At 30.1% G+C, this 21,107-nt stretch overlaps 1 protein-coding gene across 1 annotated transcript; it reads right to left on the bottom strand.

Moving 5' to 3' along the window:
* Positions 1-5,008: 5,008 nt before the first annotated feature.
* LOC119688566 lies at positions 5,009-20,563 on the bottom strand. The gene is made up of 5 exons (XM_038103239.1): positions 20,441-20,563; positions 6,736-9,654; positions 6,507-6,644; positions 5,864-6,071; positions 5,009-5,797 (listed from the first exon to the last, which is right to left on the bottom strand). Exons 1-5 carry the CDS (start codon positions 20,561-20,563, stop codon positions 5,487-5,489), a joined length of 3,699 nt encoding a protein of 1,232 aa, XP_037959167.1. The 3' UTR covers positions 5,009-5,486.
* Positions 20,564-21,107: the final 544 nt, after the last annotated feature.

Below are 21,107 nucleotides of genomic sequence, written 5' to 3'. Positions count from 1 at the left end.
AACTATCATTAATAAATTCTTTGTCAAACTTACGAATATGTATAACACTTAAATATGACACGTCATTTAACATAAATATTCAAATACTTATTACATATTTTATAACAGACATATAATGTCTATAATGGATTATACATATATAATCTGTAACATTTTTAGTAAATATTGCATGTATAGTATCTATGGGTGTGTTACACATATATATAACGATAATCTTTTTTAATATTCAATATTAACAGAAAAAAGAAAAACATGATGACAGTATTTAATTATAAATGAAAATTTTAAAAACTGTCACTAAACCATGTCATAGACAAGAAGAGATAAGTCCGAATTTACTATATAACATCTAATGTTTTATTTTTTTTTTTTTGCTAATTATTATCTTAAAATAAATTTGCTTACTAACTTAGGTGATGAATAAATTTTAAGTTCAAAAATAAATTATTTTTTAGGCAGAGAAGTTTTGAACAGTATTCACTACAAAACTTCACTTTTAATTAATTAAATTTTGGATTGACTACAGTAATCAGAGTCCACACAGTGATTGATTTTTTAACGTAATTGATTGCTTGTCCTTTAGGCGTTCTTAATACCCGTATCAATGTGCAACGATAAATGCTCTATTAGAATTCCATAGGCACTAATTAAAACTATACTGTTATTTAAGTCACATCATTTGATTATAATATTCAACTCCACATGGAATAAAAGTAATGAATACAGTCATTCTACATGTGGATTGCTTTCTGTTTTAAACAAACACAGCCATCACGATACTTCTATTAAAGTGACCAATCCCTATTGGTCATGACAGCCGAAGTTGTGAGACCTGTTCCCCGAGATACCAGATTTACCCCAGATATTCACTCAATAAATGAAACTCACTCAATACCAATTATATTGCAAACAGTATAGGGTTCTGCCTTTGGATTTTGGTCGGGTCTTACGACAGAGGTTTTGTCCATTTGTTGATAATGTTTACCAATAAATTCAGTTTTTGTGTTAGAACGAAATCATAAAGCATATACAATCAATAATTGAATTGACAATTTTTTTGTTTCTGTTAGATTTTATTATTATATTTTTAGTAGAGATCTTACTGTACTATGCTTATTGTTATATTCTTCGAAAATAGTTCCTTGTTTAGATAGTTTCATGTTTAGAACTATGTACATAGTATCTATTTATTACAGATATGTTATATTTTACTTATATACTACATTAAATAATTATAAATTAAAGATTAATAATAAATAATTACATTAATTAAATATTTTCAAAGACCACTGATGATTGATGGTTTGGAAGTACTCAAAATAGAATCTTTCATTATTTAGTGTCCAAACATCCAGTAATTAAAAACAAGAGCTTTGTCATCGTCATAGCTCCAAAACTATTTTCATGGTTAGAAAACCATGCCCACAGTGTATTACCTATTGGCATTACCCGTACACATTGGATGTTAGCCAATGGAAATGTAACATTTATGCATCAAAAACATTATACTTAGTAAAAGATTATTTATTAAATATGGGTATCTTGGTCTAGAATAACGTTGGATCCCGTTGATTCGTGACATTTATGACGTGGTAGAATTTATGTGCCTATGTATGTGAGAGGTGGGGGCTATGTAAAGATATCTATAATGTGCAAATTGCTTTATTCTATACTAATTTTATTAAAACGGTACTATTATATATAGTAATTTTGCATAAGGATTGTAAGCGGAGCCGTTTTCCTCAAACATGCTGCATCAGGCATAATGTATGTATGTTATAGTCTGGTTAATTATTATTTATAAGTATGGAAGGCTACTGACAATGGCAAAGTATTTTAGTATGTAAGAGTAGCCTCGGTAAAACGGCACTCTTATGTAAGCTGCCAATTTTTACGTCTCAATTTATTTTTATTATTATTTTTATTTTAATTATTATTTTTATTTTAATTACTATCTTTTTAAAAATAGTTTTGTTATTTTTTATACAAGCTTACTCATCAACAGTTAAATAATGATCTTTTAAAGAAATATTTATTTGTTTTTAAAGATTTTATTTTTACCAATATTTCGACTATAATATATCGTCATCATCAGGGACTATCAAAAAGCCCGTATAAAAAATAACAAAATTATTTTAAAAAAAATTTTTTTTTTGGTCATTAAAACAATAAATAATTATTATTTTTATTATATTCATTAATACTTTTATTTTTATTATGTTATTAATAAATACTTTAAAAGTAATATCTCATCAGTAAAGTATTATAATGTCAGCATAATATTATTTTATTAATGAAATGCATTTTTATTATATATTTCTATTTAATACTTTATTATTTCTATTATATATTTTATTATTTTATCAGTATATTATTGTTTTATTAATATTAATTTTTTTAAATATGGTTTAGTATTTTTTATATATACTTTATCATATTATTAATATTTTTTATATATACTTTAACATTTTTTATTATTAATATATCGTTTATTATCAATATATCTTTTATTATTAGTATATTTTTATTATACTATTAATTAATATTTTTTCGTAAATTTAATAATGTTTTAAAAGCATAATATTGTTATCAATATTGTTAATCAATCAACTGACAGAATCACATTTTTAGACATGTAATTTTCATTCAACCACTCTGATGAGCTTATGCTAGTTCCTAGGTGGAACGCATCAGCCGTAACTGTTAGAGAATGGAACATATAGTACAGCTTTCAAATATCTTTTAATATTTTCTTAACATTCACAAACAGACCCGGATACGTTTAAATAGTTATTTTTATATTTTATAAGTACACAATTATTGTTTTATGTTTATTTATATAGCTTTTTTGGATGTGGGTACGGTATGACATCACGTATTTTGTTTGTAGGATTAAGTATAATGTTTTTGAGGCATAAATGTTACATTTCCAGTGGCTAGCAACCACTGTGTCCTAGTATTGCCAATAGGCAGTACACTGAGGATTACTTATTTACTGTTGTCCTCTTCTCCTCGTGGAGCATAGGGCCTCTATCATATATCTAAACCTAACTCTATTGGGAGCTTCGCGGCATATATCATTCCAGTTATAATTTGCATTATTAAATTTTCTATCTATAGTTCTGCGCCATATTTGTGCTGGTGCGCCAGGTCTTCTAGAGCCTTGGGGGTTCGATCGGAGTGCTGTTCTTGCAATATGGTTCACAGGTCTTCGAAGTGTGTGGCCAATCCAATGAACTGGATTGATTGAACTGGAACTGGACACTGAGGATATGAGTTTGTAACCATGAAAATATTTATTAGTTTATTTGTTAGTTGATGATCAGAGGTTTGGAGAGATACTAAATAATGAAAGACCCAAATATTCAGGTTTTTTTATTGTGATTCACTACTGTTCAAAAATTTTTTATTTAAAAATTAATTTTTTTCGTAAAAGTACATGAGAAACATGAAGATTCTATTAGAAAATACTAATAAATAATAAATCTGTTATAAACAATTCATTGTTGTATAGATTAATGTTTTATGGATAATGAAAAGTTAAAAATCGTGTGATTTCTTGATGTTGGTTAGGGCTTTGAACCGAACATATTTTTAACCTGAATTTTAATTAATTAAAGAATAATTAAATTAAATTAAACTAATTAAAGAATAATATATTGATTGATCAGTGATTTACTGTCAGTGAATATTTTTAATGTATTTGTATTACAAACTAACTATTTTTTCATAAAAATAAAAAAGAATTTTTTATTATTATTTATTAATTATTTCAAAAAATTTAAATTATTAACAAAAACTATATTTAAGTTTTCAACCTTCATTTATCAATGTTTTAGTAACTGAGAAAGAAATGGACACGAATAAGCATGTACCGATATTTTTCTGTTCAGTTCCAAATTTCGGTTCTGGTTTGAAGCCCTGACATTAATTGTTGTTGTAAAAAAAATTAATGTCTTAATGTGAAAAAAAATTAATGTCTTAATGTCAAAAAAAATTAATGTCTTAATGTCAAAAAAAATTAATGTCTTAATGTCTTAAAAAAAAAAATGTCAATCAAAAATTAATGTTATTCAACATTTAAATAGGAAGTTCAAATATTATTGACTTCAATTTTTTAGTTTATTGTTAATTTATAAAGATTTAATGTTAAAAACTTTAAATTAAATATTAATAATTGATTCAAATTATTTAAATATTATTAACTTTAATTTAGATAAAGATTATTGACTTGAATCATTTAAATACTATTAACTTTAAATAAAATATTAATAATTGGTTTAAGGTATTTGAATTTTACTAACTTTAAATTATAATAATAATTAATAATTGGGTTACATTATGTTTATGTCATTAACCTTATTTAAGTATTAGTAAAAGGCTTACCCATTTAAATATTAATCTATGTAACCTAAAAACTAGTCCTGTTTGAAAGTATACTATTTAATAAATTTTTTCAATTCTATTATTTTTTGAGTTTGAAAGTATAATATTTAATGATAAAAATTTTTATGATTATTATTTTTATTCTGAAATTTTATGTCATATTTATTTTTCATTTTTTTTAGTTTAAAAATAGGCTCTCACTTTCTACTAAAATCCTTTCCAAATATGTCTATTTTATTTGTTTCATGAGTAGAATAATAGAAATCACTTAAAAACTTTTTTATCCAATATTTTTGTATTTATATATAATTCTTTATTTCGATTAAGTCAATCTAGGAATATCGAATATCGAATATCTAGGCAAAATTAAAAATTCAGTGTAATTTTTTTTGTATTTTATTTGCTTAATAATATTAAATGTTTCGATAATAACAATTTTTTATTGTAGACAATAAAATTATAATGGAAATGTCCAGTTGTCTAAATCTAAAATGTGTGTACTATTATATTTTGTTTTATAAATTTTATTTTAAATAATAAAATTTAAATGTTTAGCCTAAATAATTTTGCATTTTTACTAAAATTTCGTTAAAAAAATTTGTACAAAGTAGAAAATGTTTCCAATAAATACATTAACTTAAAAATAATTTTCTCGTGATTTTAACCAATTATTTACTGATTTTTTATTAATCGATTAATGCTGATATCGCTATATCGCTGTATCGCTTTTCTTTAAACTAACTTTATGACTTCAGAGTTTTTGCGGTATTACTTAGTGGTTTATTGAATAAAGTGGAGTTTGTTGTGAACTCGTTTTGTGTTAAAAGCACCAAAAGATTTGTTATTCATTATCATAGAAATAATTCTTTAAATAGAGCTTAGGATATATTAGTTTTGCTGGAGTGTAAAAAATACAGTTTACTAGTTGACAGTTCTCAGAAGCACCTTCAAAGTTAAAGTGGCAAGATTAAGACTTTCTTTCGTTGTTGAGCAGCAAAAAAAAAAAAAATGATTTGTAAGATCTTGCTTTTGTTTTGGAATAAGAACTAAAGCTTATAAACTAAAACATCTGCATTAGCATTTTGCAAAGTTTTTGGTTCTCACGCTAACACACCATCGAGAGCGTGTATCACGCCATTTGTTGCGGGAATGTTCGATGTGACCATTTGTGCATCATTTACTTTAATTTTTCCTGCTGACGTCTTCTGTAATATAACTGTTTTTCCAGTTTGCAATGAGTCCTTCACCTGATAGAAACGCATGCCAGCTGAGAACAGTGAACCAGGCACAATATGTTTCATTGCGAATTCCTCTGCAGACTCTTTGTCATTAAAAAGCTTCTCCAAAGTATCTGACTCAATGTCAGCGAAACTCTTGTCTACTGGTGCGAAGACGGTATAAGTTTTAATACCTATGAGGGATAGGATTTAAAGAAAAATATTAAACTAAGTTATTTTAATTGTGATTATATATTTACCTTTATTTTGCAATTTCTCAGATAAGCCTGATGTATACAAAATTTTTAAAAAGTTTGAAAAACGATTTTCACGATCCGATTGCAAGGTTTGTAGTATATCACCAACTGGTAATGGGAACATAACGCGATCTACTCCATGTGCAACGCCTTGTGGTATTTTGATATCCTTTTTGTTCAGAACGACCATGGCTCCATTAATAGTCGTGAGCTTTAAAAAGGAAAAAATACAAAAATTTAGACAATTTTAATTAAAATTTTTTTAAGCCTGATGACAAATATGGCAAATAGTGGACAAAACTATAACTACAAAAGTATGTTAAAAATTGTATATGCTGAGACAAAAAAATCGGTTCTTCTTTATGTCTGTAAAACATGGCTTGTGACAGAACGGCTCCAACACAAACTTCGCAACTATGTCAACCACTGTCTTCGCAGAATCTTTTGCGTTTTCTGGCCTAACATTTCGATATGACAGTTATCTGATAACCAGCAAGATAAAGATTTTCAATTCCATATAGCAACAAAAAATATGTATGTAAATAGATAATAAGCAGCTGTTCTTATAACATAAGTATTCGTTCATTATATTTGGTGTAATTTTATGTGGGTTTTAAGTAACTGCTAAAATTTAAAAACTACTCACTGTTACATCATTCCATTCCTGATCGTGCATAACATATTGATTGACTCGTAGCTGTGTTCCAGCTAGCGAAACGCCTGTCATTTCGTCTTGCAAACTTGCAATTTCAAATGAACCTGGTATGACGTGATGAAGTAGCAACTATTAAAATGAGATAGAGTGCTTATTAATATATATCATAATATCATATAATAATATATAAATCGAAACAACTTCGATTTCAACAACTTACTCCGCTTAATAGTCTTGGATTAGCTTTGAATTTCTCTTCTGCACGTTCAGGACCACCCAGTTGCACCAGGAGATTCTTGAATGCCTTATCAGTTGGTACGAAAATTGTGTACGGACCAGTTTCATTTAAAATGCTATCCAAACCGGATTGTTTTAAATATTTTGCCATGGCATACAAACCATTTGTCTTGAGTATCTGTATCAGGTCTTCGCTTGGGTTTGATGATGTGTTCTCTGCTGCTGTATTTTCGGTGTTTTCAGTTTCCTGCACTAAAGCATCTGAGTAGTGGGCTGGTTCGTTAGTAGGTTCGGTTAGATGTTCTGTAATTGGCGTATGCGTTGATGTACCATATGCTACTGCTGATGGATGCCCCATATAGACCGGTGCTGGTGTAGTACGATAAACAGGTGCTGTTGTTTCATGGAAATTAGTTGTGCTTGAACGATGTATTAATGGTGTTATTGTCGTGTGGTAGGCAGGTGAAGTTCGTGAGGGATGATAATGACGTTGTTGTGTAGTACGTGGCTTTGGTGTTGTTGTGGTGGTTGTGGTTGTTGTTGTCGTGGCAATAACTGGAGCTATTGGTGGTATTGCAGCAATATATGGTGTTTTTGTGGTTTTGATGATATTTCCACTTTCAATTTCTACTACTTCATCATTAGGTAATGTTAGACGTTGCACTGAGGGTGGTAGTTTAATGTCCCCACTGCGTATGCGCTCCAGAATGCTCTCAACTTCGGCGCCGGTTTGTTTAGTTTCTTTTTCACCATTGGCTTTGACGCCTTGTATTTTGAAACTGCCATCGGCTTGCTCTTCAAGATAAACATAGGTTGCTTTCTTTTTAGGTGGTGCTGTTGGTGCAGGTTTTGGTTTTGGTTTCGAACTTAAACCCTCAATTTCATAGCCATCGGGTATGAGACCGCGTTTTGCTAGTTCCTCCAAACTTGGTGGTTCATCTGAATCGGATTGTATTACTGCCGAACTTGCTATGCTATTGGCACCATTTGAAATGCCAGCAAAATCACCACCATAAAGAGAAGCTAAATTGGACAAATCAACACCACCGGGTAAACTTTGCGGATCGACTGATTGTTCTGGATCAGGTGAACGTAGTATTTGCACTTTGGAACCGTTAGGTAAAACTAAATCCTTACTTTTTTGCGGTGCTACATCGTCAATACTTAGTTTACCAACATCTGTAGGTAATTCATCACCACCTAAAGCTTGCTGTGCCAATAATGTTTGCAGTTGATCCTGTGAGAAAGCTTGTTGTCCTTTTACTAAATTGGGATCAGTAGTACGTATTACTTGGACTCGTTGCCCGTTTGGAAGCACTAGATCCATTTCATCGTAAGTTTTATTGCCAAAATCTTTTTGTGGTGCTTCTGCTAAGGCAGCTTTTAATTGTTTCAATAGCTCATCGCGTCCAATAGTCTTGATGGGTTTTTTGCTGTTGGTTTTTGTACCATATTTACCTAGCTCGGCCTTCACTTGTGCATATATGTTCTTATTAGATTTAGCGGTTGTGGTAGCTTCAGTGGTAGTTGTGGTGGTAGTTGTTGTTGTAGTTGGATGTTCCAGGTGATATTTTTGTAAAGCAGATGAAAATTGTGGAAATTCTGATGGATCCACAGGACGTCCACGTGGTGGTATATAATTTGGATGTTGATACTGTTGCTGATGTGTGCTGATTAAAGTTGGCAGTAATTGTTGTTTGATGGCCTGTTGTTTTGCAATAAATTCTTCATGTTGCTGTTTCACCTTGTTTTGGGACTTCTCATACTGTTTCTGTACGAATTGTTCATGTTTTTGTATAATTTTTTGTTTATAATCATGTTCGGGGTTATGTGAAACTCCACTAATAGGATGATTGGAATATTGTTGACCGATAAACTGTTCCTGTTGTTGCGATTGTTGCTGCTGTGCTGGAAACGAAGTGGACTGTAGGTTTGGGAAAATTTGTGGAACCGGTAAACCTAAATTAGGAGTTAATTGGAAAGCTTGTTGTTGTTGTTGCTGCTGTTGTTGAGCAAAGTGGTGTTGTTGCTGTTGTTGTTGTTGTTGTTGTTGTTGTTGTTGTTGTTGAGAAGCTTGTTGTTGTTGTTGTTGTTGTTGAAAACTTAATTGAGGAGCGGTTGTGAAAGGTTTTTGCGCATTAGCCGGTATAGATTGAAAAGTCGGAGCTGGCAACTGATTGGGCAATTTCTGTTGTGTCTGTGGGAGAACTTGTGGACCAATAGCGAAATTTTGCTGTTGTTGTTGCTGTTGGGGTTGTTGTTGATATGCAGGTCCTTGTAAGCTTGAAAATTGTGGCTGCTGTTGTTGCGATTGCTGTTGTACTTGGAAGGGTTTGTTGTTGTAAGAACGCTGTGGTAGACTTTGTTGTGGTCCAACTTGTTGATTAGCAAAGTTTCGTAGCGTCAAGAAGTTTTGTGTATGTAGATCCAAATTGGGAGAGTGATGTTGAGGTGGCTGTTGCTGTTGCTGCTGTTGTTGATGTTGATGTTGTTGAATCTGTTGTTGTTGCGTGGTGATTGGCGAATGTGGTTGATATTGCTGTGGGGTCTGATTTGGTGTATGTAATTGGTTCTGTGTTGAACGTGGGAATTGATTGTTTTGTTGATAGCTATTAATATTATTGCTGCTGATTTGATTAAAGTTGGTATTACGATTTGGAGCAGTTGGTGGGTAGCGTGAATTAATTGCAGGCTGTGGTTGACGATTTCTTTGCGTTTGTATTTGATGCAATGGCAACTCAACGCTTGGTGTTTGTTGTAGATAAAATTGACCCTGCTGTGGTTGGTGCTGTTGTTGTTGTGTTTGATGTCCAGGGCGCGACTGAGAATGGTGTTGTTGTACATCGGTTAGAATATGTTGCTGTGTCGATAATTGACGACGAAGTTGATTGTGAAAAATAGGCTGTAAGGAGAGAAAGAAAGAATAATTGTATTTAATTGAGTAAAGATTGGTTTTTTGATTAATAAAATATATTTTTTATATTACAAAGGTTTTAATTGAACATTTCGAAACAAACAATAATAAAATGCGATTTTGGCTTAAGTACAAATCCACATTTTGTAGATGTGAGCTGACAGTTGGTTATAATATATTTAAGACTTTTAGTTAAAAGATTTTAGATTCATTACAAAGAAATTTATGTTGCATCAATAATTAGAGGGAATAAAATTTATTTCGTTTCGAACTCATATTTTAGTTATCAAAAATATATGAGAACTTTTAAAATTTAGTGTGTTAAAATGGCAATTCATGACGCAATAAATAAGTGTGGTTTATCTAACAAATTTGTTGTGTTGTGAGCTAATAAAAATGGCAACGAAAGTGTGGAAAATTCACTGCCAATGGCAGACAAAGTTGCTCCAGTTTCAGCGGATTAACTAGAGTCAATAATATTTAAATTGTATCTTAAACTGGTTAAAAGCAAAAGTCACATGTACTGCATTGCATTGCTGCAATGAAATGGAAAAATAAAGAAAAATGATTGAAATACGATGTGAGGAGGTCTTTTGATTTCAGCAATTTTATGTTTTTCACTTGTTTTTCGTTGTTGCAACACAAGTTTTGCGGCAGTCACTAAATGCCAATGCATTCATTTAAACTCTGTTAAGGCACTTATCCTTTGTATGTGACTGTCAAAAGCAAGTTGGTACATTGACCCAAATTTTTACTAACTGAAAGACAAACTACGGATAAGATAGAGATATGTATACGCCAACGCATACCAAAAAAAAAAAAAAAGATTTTTGTGGTTTACGTACATAAAAATATTTTTACAGGAGCAGTGAGTGCTGGAACAGTGGCTTATTCAGTACTGAATGAATACTTTTTACATAGGTTTTGAACGGATATATAAATTGACAAAGGACTTAAAACAACTTATGTATTTCAAAGATACTTATTCGTAAACTATGTTGGTTTAAATGTTATTTTCTTTTGTCGAAAGTGACGCGTATTATAACGAAAAGAAACTTCTTAAAAGACGGAAGGGTTCGAATAGAAATGAAAAGACAACAACAAAAATTTTTAGTTAATTTACTGAAGTTGATTTTAATTTTGGATTCATTCAAAACACATACAATAAATAACATAATTTTAATTTTTTTATAAAGATATAATAATATAACTTAACTTTAATTTTTTTCAAATACATACATAATAAGAGTTCATTTTTATTTAATGTAATTGATTAAATCTCGAGCCTTCATTTGCCAAAGCTTAAGGTATGTTAATTTTTATTTAATTTCAATTAATTTCAATTAAAACAAATGTGTAAAAAGGTACCTGTAAGGCTTCTTAATTGATTTAAGTCATTCCCTAAGCTATTTCACAGTCTCTTAATTGTAAAGGTCTTAAAATCACATAATAATACAGTGATCCTCAGGCTTTGTTAGCTTGCATGTTGCAAGTGCTTTAAGCTAACTAGTCACAATCTTGTTGGCTAACGTATAGATTTACTTGATTATGCATCATTAAGGAAATAAACTTAAAGACATAAAAAAGTATAATAAAATTTTTTTTACATGAGTAAAACTATAATGCAGATAAAAAAGTTTTAGCTTTTATTCATTTTTTTTAACTTTTTTGACACATTTTAGCGTATTTTTTGCATTGCATAAGTTGGTTATATGATGCTTTTTATACCATAGTGGCATAGCTTCAGGCATATCATATTCACTATGGTTATATACATGTTGATATATGATGACCATCGTAGTTGTGTGGATGCCAAATTATAGCATATATTCGAATTAATTATATTTATTTTATATTTGCACTTTTTATATATTTACTCACTTTTACCAATTTTTTTTTTTTTGTTTTTTTTTTGTGTCAATTCCTCACATAAATGCTTAATCATTAGCGCATAATAACGATAATATTTGCCGGCAACATTTGATTGTAGCAACATGTTGCGTAGTTGTTAGCACATTTGACACGCGCATTTTAACAAGTTTACAAACTTGAATTTTAAAAGAAAAAACAAAAAAAGATTTATATGTTTGTATTATGTGAATATCTTAAATTCACAAAATTATAATAATAAAAGCCATATTTATATTCATAACTGAAACCTTATATACTTCCGATATCTTTAATGTTGCAGAATGTTGCTTCACTCTTCGTTTTAGAATCATTTGACGTGCAATATAATTTTTAAAATATTATTATTTAAGCAAAAATATTCTTTTTTATCATAATTAATTTATTAAAGTTTTTGTAATTAATAATATGTAGAAATAAATTGCAAAATGTTACTACAATATAATAAAAAAATCGATGATTAATTCGTGTTTGAAGCGTTGTTGATGATACTGGACCTCAGCCTTTATTAGAAAAAAAGGCAGGTGTGAAGTATGAAATGCTTTCAGTATAGATTTTGCAAATGAGTTTGAATGATTTTGAAACCATGTGAAGCACTTTTTAAAGCGATCTATAACAGCATTAATAATAGAACCATTTGAGTTGCTGTGCATTTGTAATCGATTATAGAGACATAAACCGTGTCGTCTGGTTAATTTAGTAAATTGAAATCAATTTCAGAAAAAATAATATTGTTAGGTTATATGTATACCAGCAAGAAGATGACTAGCTCAGAGCTTGGTATATGCTCACTTTAGATAAGTAACATTACTTGTAATATTAAATTAAGAAACCTTTTGTTAGTCAATATGACTAGTTGTTAGTTTAAACTTTGCGCTTTGTTTAAATATAATAAAAAACAAAAAGCTGATATGTATATAATAGAATATATTAAAAGCATTTGTTTTCCTGCCATTAACTGATGGAATTATTTAAATACATTTCATGGATTGTACTCATTAGTTGTGAAATAATGCAAACTACACACCATGATAGTTTACTGGTATCTATCATATAGTCGTATTTGTATTTGTCGGTCTATAATCGAAGATACTGCATACTCTAATGTATTGTGTGTAATGCTCTAAAATATGTTAACCCCTTATTTTATCTTTCATCGGTCGAACTCAATTTTTTCTTTTTTTTCCTGACTTTTAATATATTTTTTATTATTTTTCTGTTTTAGTTATATATAGATATACTAAATATTATTTTTGTTGTATATTTGTAACACCAAATAGTGAACTTCAGTGGAATTTGATGGATGCAGATAAGTAAGAGCTTTGGGTATTATTTCTAATAACGAATATTAAATACGAATATATCAAAAATGTACTCTCTACTATTTTAATATTTAACATTTACACAATTACAATTTACAATTATAAACGCAGTGAACCGGATTATTTTCGATCCAAAGTCATCAAAGAACTGAATAAAGATAATTTTGTCTAAAATTAAATAGAACATATATGTAAAATATCAATTCTTAATACTTATATTGTAATGGATAAAATAAATATATAATCAACATCAATAATGTATATGGATCAACATGGATCATGTAATATTATATGGATCAATATTATATCACTAAAGATATGGTGGGTAGAGATATTATGCGATTATAAAATGATATCACTATTAGTTAATATGCCTTATAATAATGAGTTTTAGAAAAATGATTTACTTAAAAAAAGGAAACTTCTTGGCATTGTAAACGATTGCAAAAATTTCTGTTTATTAAACTAATTTTACCATTATTGTTATTAAAAGACACAATGGTATACTGCGACCTATAAGATATACCATACTAAGTTCTTCTAAAAAAAAATTTTCCTAGGCTAAGGCTATTGAAGAATGTAATAATATCTCTTAGTTCAAGGTCACACTCTGCATTGGATAAAATAAAAATTGTGTAAGGACACTAGATTCGTTTTCTGATAATCACAGGACTCTATAAACGAATGTAGCATCTATATTTACATGAGTCAACGTCTTTTAATCTTACCTTCGTGATTTGGCAATTAACAGAAGCATCTCTTATTAAGAAACCAGTAACTAATCTGTGCTTAGATCATTATAGTCTGATAAAGGTGTGTTTATTGAGTTATATGGATTTTGTTAGACATCGAAACATTTACATGAGTCAACGTCTTTTAATCTTACCCTCGTGATTTGGCAGTTAACAGAAGCATCTTTCGTTAAGAAACCAGTAACTAGTTTGTGTTTATGGTAGTACATTATAGACTGACAATGGTGTGATCATTGAGTTCTTAGGATTGTGTTAGAAGTTTGAAGTAAACCCAAGTCTTTAGAAAGATGTTGCTTAATACTGTAGCAGTCTAATAAGTGGTAAGTCTGATAAGTCCCGCAAGATTGTTCGAATTTTATGAAGAGAGTTGAGGCAAATATTCAGACGACTGCTATTTTATTCGCAATAACCAACTCTAGATATAATATTCTTGCAGAAATAAATTTGGTGTAAGGAAGACGATTTTTGTAGTGACTGTGTAATTTTAGTTACATATGTAACGCAAGATTTATGTGTATTACTGTTACTGATAAAAATGAAGCATTAGGTTATATGACAAAATGTTCAGATTATAACATTGATACTAGGAATGTATAAAAATTTCAATGATTTCAAATCCTGTGAACTTTTTACTAAAGCCTAAGTTCCTCTTTAAAGAGATGACCAATATATGACAAAAAGCATTTACTCAAAACAAAGTAAGTCTATTACATGAATAGTCTACCTTGCATATGCACTGGAATTTCTATGTCTTCCCGCATGATTTGCTAGCTGGTAGTGACCCGTCAGTACACCCACTATATAAACGAGGTAACTTGATGACATGATTATGCTTAATTTCCTACACAGTATAATATCAATTGTTTAGTTAAAAAATATTGATAGACCACTTCTTCAATTAAACAAAAAGAACTTGTAAATCAATGTTGTAACACAATCATTCTGATGCAATAAATATAATTCACACACATCTTGCAAGGTCTGTCCCTCCACCTGCTCTAACTGGAATTTTAAAAATTTTCTCGAATTTTCGTTTCACTTTTGAACGGAATTTGTCATGCATATCAATCAATCGGAGTTATTGTTTGTTGTGAGTGAATCTCGATTTGAGGTGGTGCATCGAACAATGCGATTTGGTATGTGGTACGTATTTACTTTGAGGTTTGAAGCTGTTGCAACTGCACTGAGTAATGGTAATGTTGTTTTGTGCTGATAAATTGCATTAACAATTGCTGCATCATTGCAATTGATGGCATGCCAATAATTTTTCTTAGCTCATTTTGTTTGTTTGCTGTCCTATGATAGATTTCAATGCGGCTTCGGTTGCATAACTCAAATTGGATATCTTTTCCCTCAGATAAACATTATTTGAAAATTCCATCAATTATTACAATTCATATCTGAAATTGAAATTTGATTCCACTTACTATGGATTTTCTAAACCTTATTAAATTTTAACAGAACTGCAAGTGACGGTCGACAGAGGAGAGTGAAAGTGATATACGATTTAATTTGGATTATTATAAAAATGTTGGTTTTCTAGACTTTTTTTAATTGTTCAAATCAATTATCTTAATTAAATTTTCTTAGTAACATATATAATCGATAGTGGTTTGTTTTTATCATTTATGTTAAAACAAAGACTCGTAATTTCTAATCAAAAAATTAGAATGTGATCTTTAAAATAAATGCCGAAATGAAATGAAAGGAATGATTTCGAAGTATAAAATGGAGTTTTGAAAAATAAAAGGTCTTAATAATATACAAAAAATTATTGAACGATAACAGTGATATAATAGCTATTATAGTAATAGAAATAAACAGGGTACGAGCCACCAATAGAGTGAAGCTCAGCGACTATAATTGATATTTTGTGCTGTATTATAGTAATAACTTCAGTAGAACTTTCGAAAATCTTAAGGTGTAAGTAAATAAAGTCACAGTAGTGCTTAAAAACATGTTATAAATGTAAATAAGATAAAACTAAATAAAACAGAGTTTAAACTTGAAAACTTCTATTACGTCTATTACGTGCTTCTCTCATCAGTAGAAGAGAGCTGAGATTGTTGTTAAGTCAACTGAGTGGTTATTATGATCTTTGTTATTATTTTAACTGTTTATTTTAAATGTTTAGTCTTGCTGTAGATCGATGACATCTCTAGACCACTTAACAATGACTGCCCGGCTTCGATTTAAATCAGTAGGAGATTAATGGGTCGGATAATCGTACCTATATCCGTATAATGTTATAATGTCCTTAACAGTGGACATTTTGGCTTTCATTTATCTGTTTTGTGAGTTAGAATCGCCCCTAGAACACAGTAGCACTTTCAGTAGATGTTTTTATTTTATAGAAACATCATTTTGTAGATTTATTTTTATTCAAAATTATTTATTCAATTATTATTTATTTTTTATTTATTTATTTTTTTTACAGTGAAAACTCTACTAATGAATAATATAATTGGGTGCAAAATATTTTTATAAATCCAAATTTTTTATCATGTTTTGATACACAACGAATTAGACTTTATCAAAAAAGCCAGCCATATGTGTTCTAACTGAGAAGATTCCCGCTATATCTTTTTGAGTCACTCAGATAAAAAAAGTAAATATGTCTATAATATAAATACATTAGATTTTAAAACAATGGTTAGAGTTACAAGCGATCACGACCCTCTAAATTAGTAATCATAATTATAATCATAATTGATGAGTGCAGATTATAAGAAGACTTTTTCACAAAGAATTGATTGAGAAATTAGAGCGATCAAAGCTCGATCTGGAAAATGGGAAAAAAATTTTGCAAAAATGTCAAGAGTTCGATTGTTTCAAATTCAAAAAAAATTTAATTAGTTTTGAACCGCCAAACTTTTGAATTTCAAAAATTGCGAAGAAAGAATTTAAATTGTAACTAAGAAACTGAATTATTGCAAGTAGGCGAAGTAATAGAGTAGTGAAGAGTGAAGAAGTAATCCATTTGCTAGAAAGTGAAGTTTCTATTAATGTGCTTGGTTTCAATATAAATTTTTTATCAAAAAGCAATTATTTTAATTTAAGCACGCTTCGTTGCATATAAGAAAAAGTATCTTACTTTGGACTATTGGAACTACATCAATAGAAACGCAGCGTGTTGTATACGTGAGATTTTTTTTTAAATGGTCAACATCGGCAACTTCGTCAACATCGCCAACAACATCAGCATGAATTTGCAGCGTTCCAATGCAATTCAAATGCGATTTGTTTTCGTTTCATTTAAAAATAAACATAAATGTTGGAAAAAAAGTACTAAGAAATTACGCAATTGTGTATCTTGAAGATACTCGCACTCGAGCAAGTGCGCTTGTACGGTTGCTGAGATTTGTGACAATGGCAAAAACTTAATACCATAACAGCTGAGGCATTTGAGCCATCGGCGACGGTAAAAGGAGACTGCGAAGCACTTTGGTATTTAATTTAATTTTGCTTTTTCAACTTCTCAACTTCTCAAAAGAGTTTTCAAGATTTTCATGGCTGTTTCGCTTGTGGATTTCCTGCTTTAGATTTCCGATTTCAAGAGCCCACAGCCAATCAAGCTTCAACCAACCTTTGTGCCAATTGCGCTTTTGGCCAAAAACTATGTCCGTTACTTTTTTCCATTTTTTTTGCTTTTTTTAATGAATTTGATGCTTTTGTTTTAGTTTTTGCAGTTTTGCGTCAGCTTCAAGGTTACATGTGATACGTTGGCCGATTTTTAGATACAAATACGAGATGTAAGCCCATGCAGACATGCAGATAAAGTATTTATTTTGCTTGTAACACTTGTGAATTATTTTTCCAATACTTTTGGCAACACTAATTGTAGCGGCTTTGGGCCACATCGAGCTGCATTGCATTATTTTGTTGCATGTGTGCCGTGGCTCCGCTCAGATGCAGTGGATGCTGCAAGCGCACAAATTAATACTTCAAATTAACGTGGTTAGCCATCATTAATTATAAATTTAAAAAAGTTTTTTTTTTTTTTGAAAATTTTGTAATAATTTTGTGGTAAATTGTTTGTGCGTAATTTTGTATTTTATAGTTATTAACTCGTCTCTACAGTTACGAATAGCGCAACTGGCAATACCTTTCACTTTTGCTTCACATCACAGCACTTCAAAGTGTTCACAGATTTGCCAGTGGAATATCAGTTTGTGCTGGACAGATGTTTTTATGGATATTCTTGTTGTTGCTAAAAAATTTGTTAGAGCATTGCAACATCATAGATTATATTGTATACCAAAAGTTGGCAAATATGCTAAGAATCGTAATCATTAAAAGTAATCGCATAGTAAAAAGATTCAATGAGATGAAAATCTTTTTTATAAGATGTCTTCAAGCTGCCACAGAAGGAAAAACATTAAATTCTTTGAATTAAATGTTAATCAAGTATATAGATTGTTTTAGTGGCGATATGCTTCTATTAGGTTCTTAGATTTGAAAGAATAATATATTATGTCAATAAAAAAAACTAGATAAATTAAATCTATAGAATATTTTGAAATAAAAAAAATTGCTGTTTAAACTTTTAAGTTCAATGTGAATTTTACAAACTTTTTATAAACCTTAAATTCAGAAAAAAAACTTCAATAGAGAAGAATCTTAGAAGAGATTGTAAAGGCGATGACTGCATGGGTATGCAAGTAAAACTTGGAAAGTGAAGACACACAAACCTGATTATTTAAGTCTCAGCTCTTTGCATTAATTGCTGACAAATTTTATATACCCCTATATACGAAGCGTTACTAATATTTTTAAATTTGACCGTTCCATCGCCGTTCAATCGCCAACAATTTATCGTCATTCACATGTATACCTAATATAACTCGAATAACATTTACATTTAAGTTAAGAGAGAATGATAGTGAAAAGCTCCTTTATATGCAAAATTAGCTATATAAGTTAAAATAATAAAAAGTACATCTGCTCAGAGAACTAATCACAAAAGTTGAACTTCTTAAATTAATTATGATTCAATACCTTTGTTAGTATGTTGAACTTTGATTGACGAAAAGCTGTTTTTTGAACTTACAACATGTTCTCGGTAGACATCTATGCAGACGTTATCTGTGACTCGATCGTATTGAGGATCTGTATGTATTAAAATACATACTCGGAATATAAGGTATTGTGAAGAGGTATGAAAAATCAAAACTTAGTGGCTCAGCTGGCTTGGTCATGTCGTGCGAATGGAAGACAATGCTCTAGCTAGAAAGGTATTTGATTAGGTACCTGCAGGTGGAAAACGCGGTAGAGGACGTCTGCATTTTCAGTGAAAGGACCAGGTGATAAACGATTTGGGGGAAGCTATTCGTCGCGACTAAAGGCGACTCATGCCTGTAATGGCCAACTAAGTAAGTAAGAAAATTCAAATAATATTATATATGCAATGCGCAGAATATCTGGATTTATTATATGTACATAAATACATAAATGTCTAAATGTGCAAAAGTACTAATTTGCACGTGTTTAATTATGAACTGCTAATTATGAACTGTACAAACCCTCACGTTATATGGGGGAATGCCCGTGTTATACGGGCGTGTTATGAAAACGCATTATAAGGCTAACACGTTATAGGGAGATTAGTGTATTTTGTGAGATAAAATTTTTTACTCCCTTCACATTTTTTAATTTAATTCTAATTTATATCTATAAATAAATTTATCTATATTATCTAAACATAATGTATAATATATATTGTGTATAATATATATATAATAAATAACAAAAACTAGTTACGTACAAATTTCTAATATCTTTCCAGTTATTTAAAGAGAAACAAAATTTATAATTTGAAGAGCACAAAAAAAGAAAAAAAAACAAAAGAAAAAGGTAAAACAATTAGAGTAGCTGCGCTAAGACCGCAGAACTTTCAATCGGATACGTCCGCTATGCAAGACATGGATGCATCCAGTCTTCGAGACATGTACGCAAAATGTCTTTAACGACATTTGACTAATTTGTTCCCAAATGTCTTTGAAGACCGTCATACATTTAGATCGATGGGTTGGTCTTCAGGCATGTATCCATGTCTTCAATGCATGGACGTCTTCAATGACGGATCGATCTGTTTTCTACTGGGATATAATACCTAATGCGAAATACCTAAAGTTCGTAATATAGATTGTAAATTTATTCTCTTATTAAAATTGGAGATGTAAATGTAAAAACAAAACAAAATGAATTTAATCTATGTTAACAAATAAAATGGTTATGCTTAGAAGAACTAGTATTTGAACCATTTTTTATGGCAGTTTTAACCTAAAAAATGTTTATTTTAAAATAAAATTTTTAATAAAAAAAACCTAAAAATACTACTTAATTATCGCGACACATCTTGCAACTCTTAAGTATTTAATCCACTTTTAAAGTGTCACACCCACTCAAATTTATTAGTTGACATATTAACACATTTTCCTTTTTAAACAATTTACCATAAGCGCATTTTTTTCCTTATTTTTCTTGGTATCGCAACTCTTACGAATAATTTGTAGCGAGTCTTTATGATAACGTCTTTATTAGCCCAATTCCAGGCAAACATACGAACGGACAGACAGACAGCAAACACACTCACAAATGCAGATACATATGCACTCGTTCAAACAATATGTACACGTATGTGTGTACATACACTAGCATAACATAAGCCAAACAGTTTACATATCAAAGTGGTTATGTTGTTATTGTTATTTGTTATTGTTAGATAATGTTTGTTGGCACTGTTTTTGTTTTTGTTTTTGTTTTTCTTTTTCATTTTTCATTTTTCTTTACTGATATTGTTGTTGTTTTTGCTGGCGGAGTTGTTGCTGGCGGTGTTGTTGCTGGCGTTGTGTTATCTTTTTGTGGTTTTTTAAAGCATTTCGGCTGTAATTGCGGTTGTTGGCTTTGTTGCATATTAACTCGTTTATTAAGAGAAAAGTAAAAGAAGAAGACACTTCAATGAAAAAGTGTAAAAATGCTAATTTGTTGCTGTTAATCTGCCACATTTAAGTTGGCTTGGCTTAAAATGTGGCCCATTTAAGGCATCTGAAAAATGTACAAAATGTTGCTAAACAAATGAAGCACTCATAAAGAGTGCTAAACTCCCACTTATTTGCACTTTTCAACACATTTTGGCGCTTCTTGCGAGTCTTTATTGCGGGAACTGCGTAATGTTTGAGCAATTTTCAGTCTTGGCCTGGTCGTTTAAATGCGAATTACTCAATTACAACTTCTTAGCTAAATATATTTTTTTTTTGCTGAATGCTAAAGAAGTGCACAAAATCTTTCAAAACAACTTCAGTGTTTTCCCATTTTTACATTTTTACATTTTATATTTCACATGTTTTTCTTTTTTATTCCAAATACGAGTAATTTATGCAAATTGTGTTAACAGCGAAAGTTTTCTATTTAAGAAATTTACTCAGTTCAACGCAAATGATAATAAAATGATAAAATG

The sequence above is a fragment of the Teleopsis dalmanni genome, chromosome X (genome assembly GCF_002237135.1).
Source record: "Teleopsis dalmanni isolate 2A chromosome X, ASM223713v2, whole genome shotgun sequence".
NCBI lineage: Eukaryota > Metazoa > Arthropoda > Insecta > Diptera > Diopsidae > Teleopsis > Teleopsis dalmanni.
The sequence above is the reverse complement of the archived record's forward strand: the minus strand, read 5'-3'. Positions and strand labels throughout refer to the sequence as shown.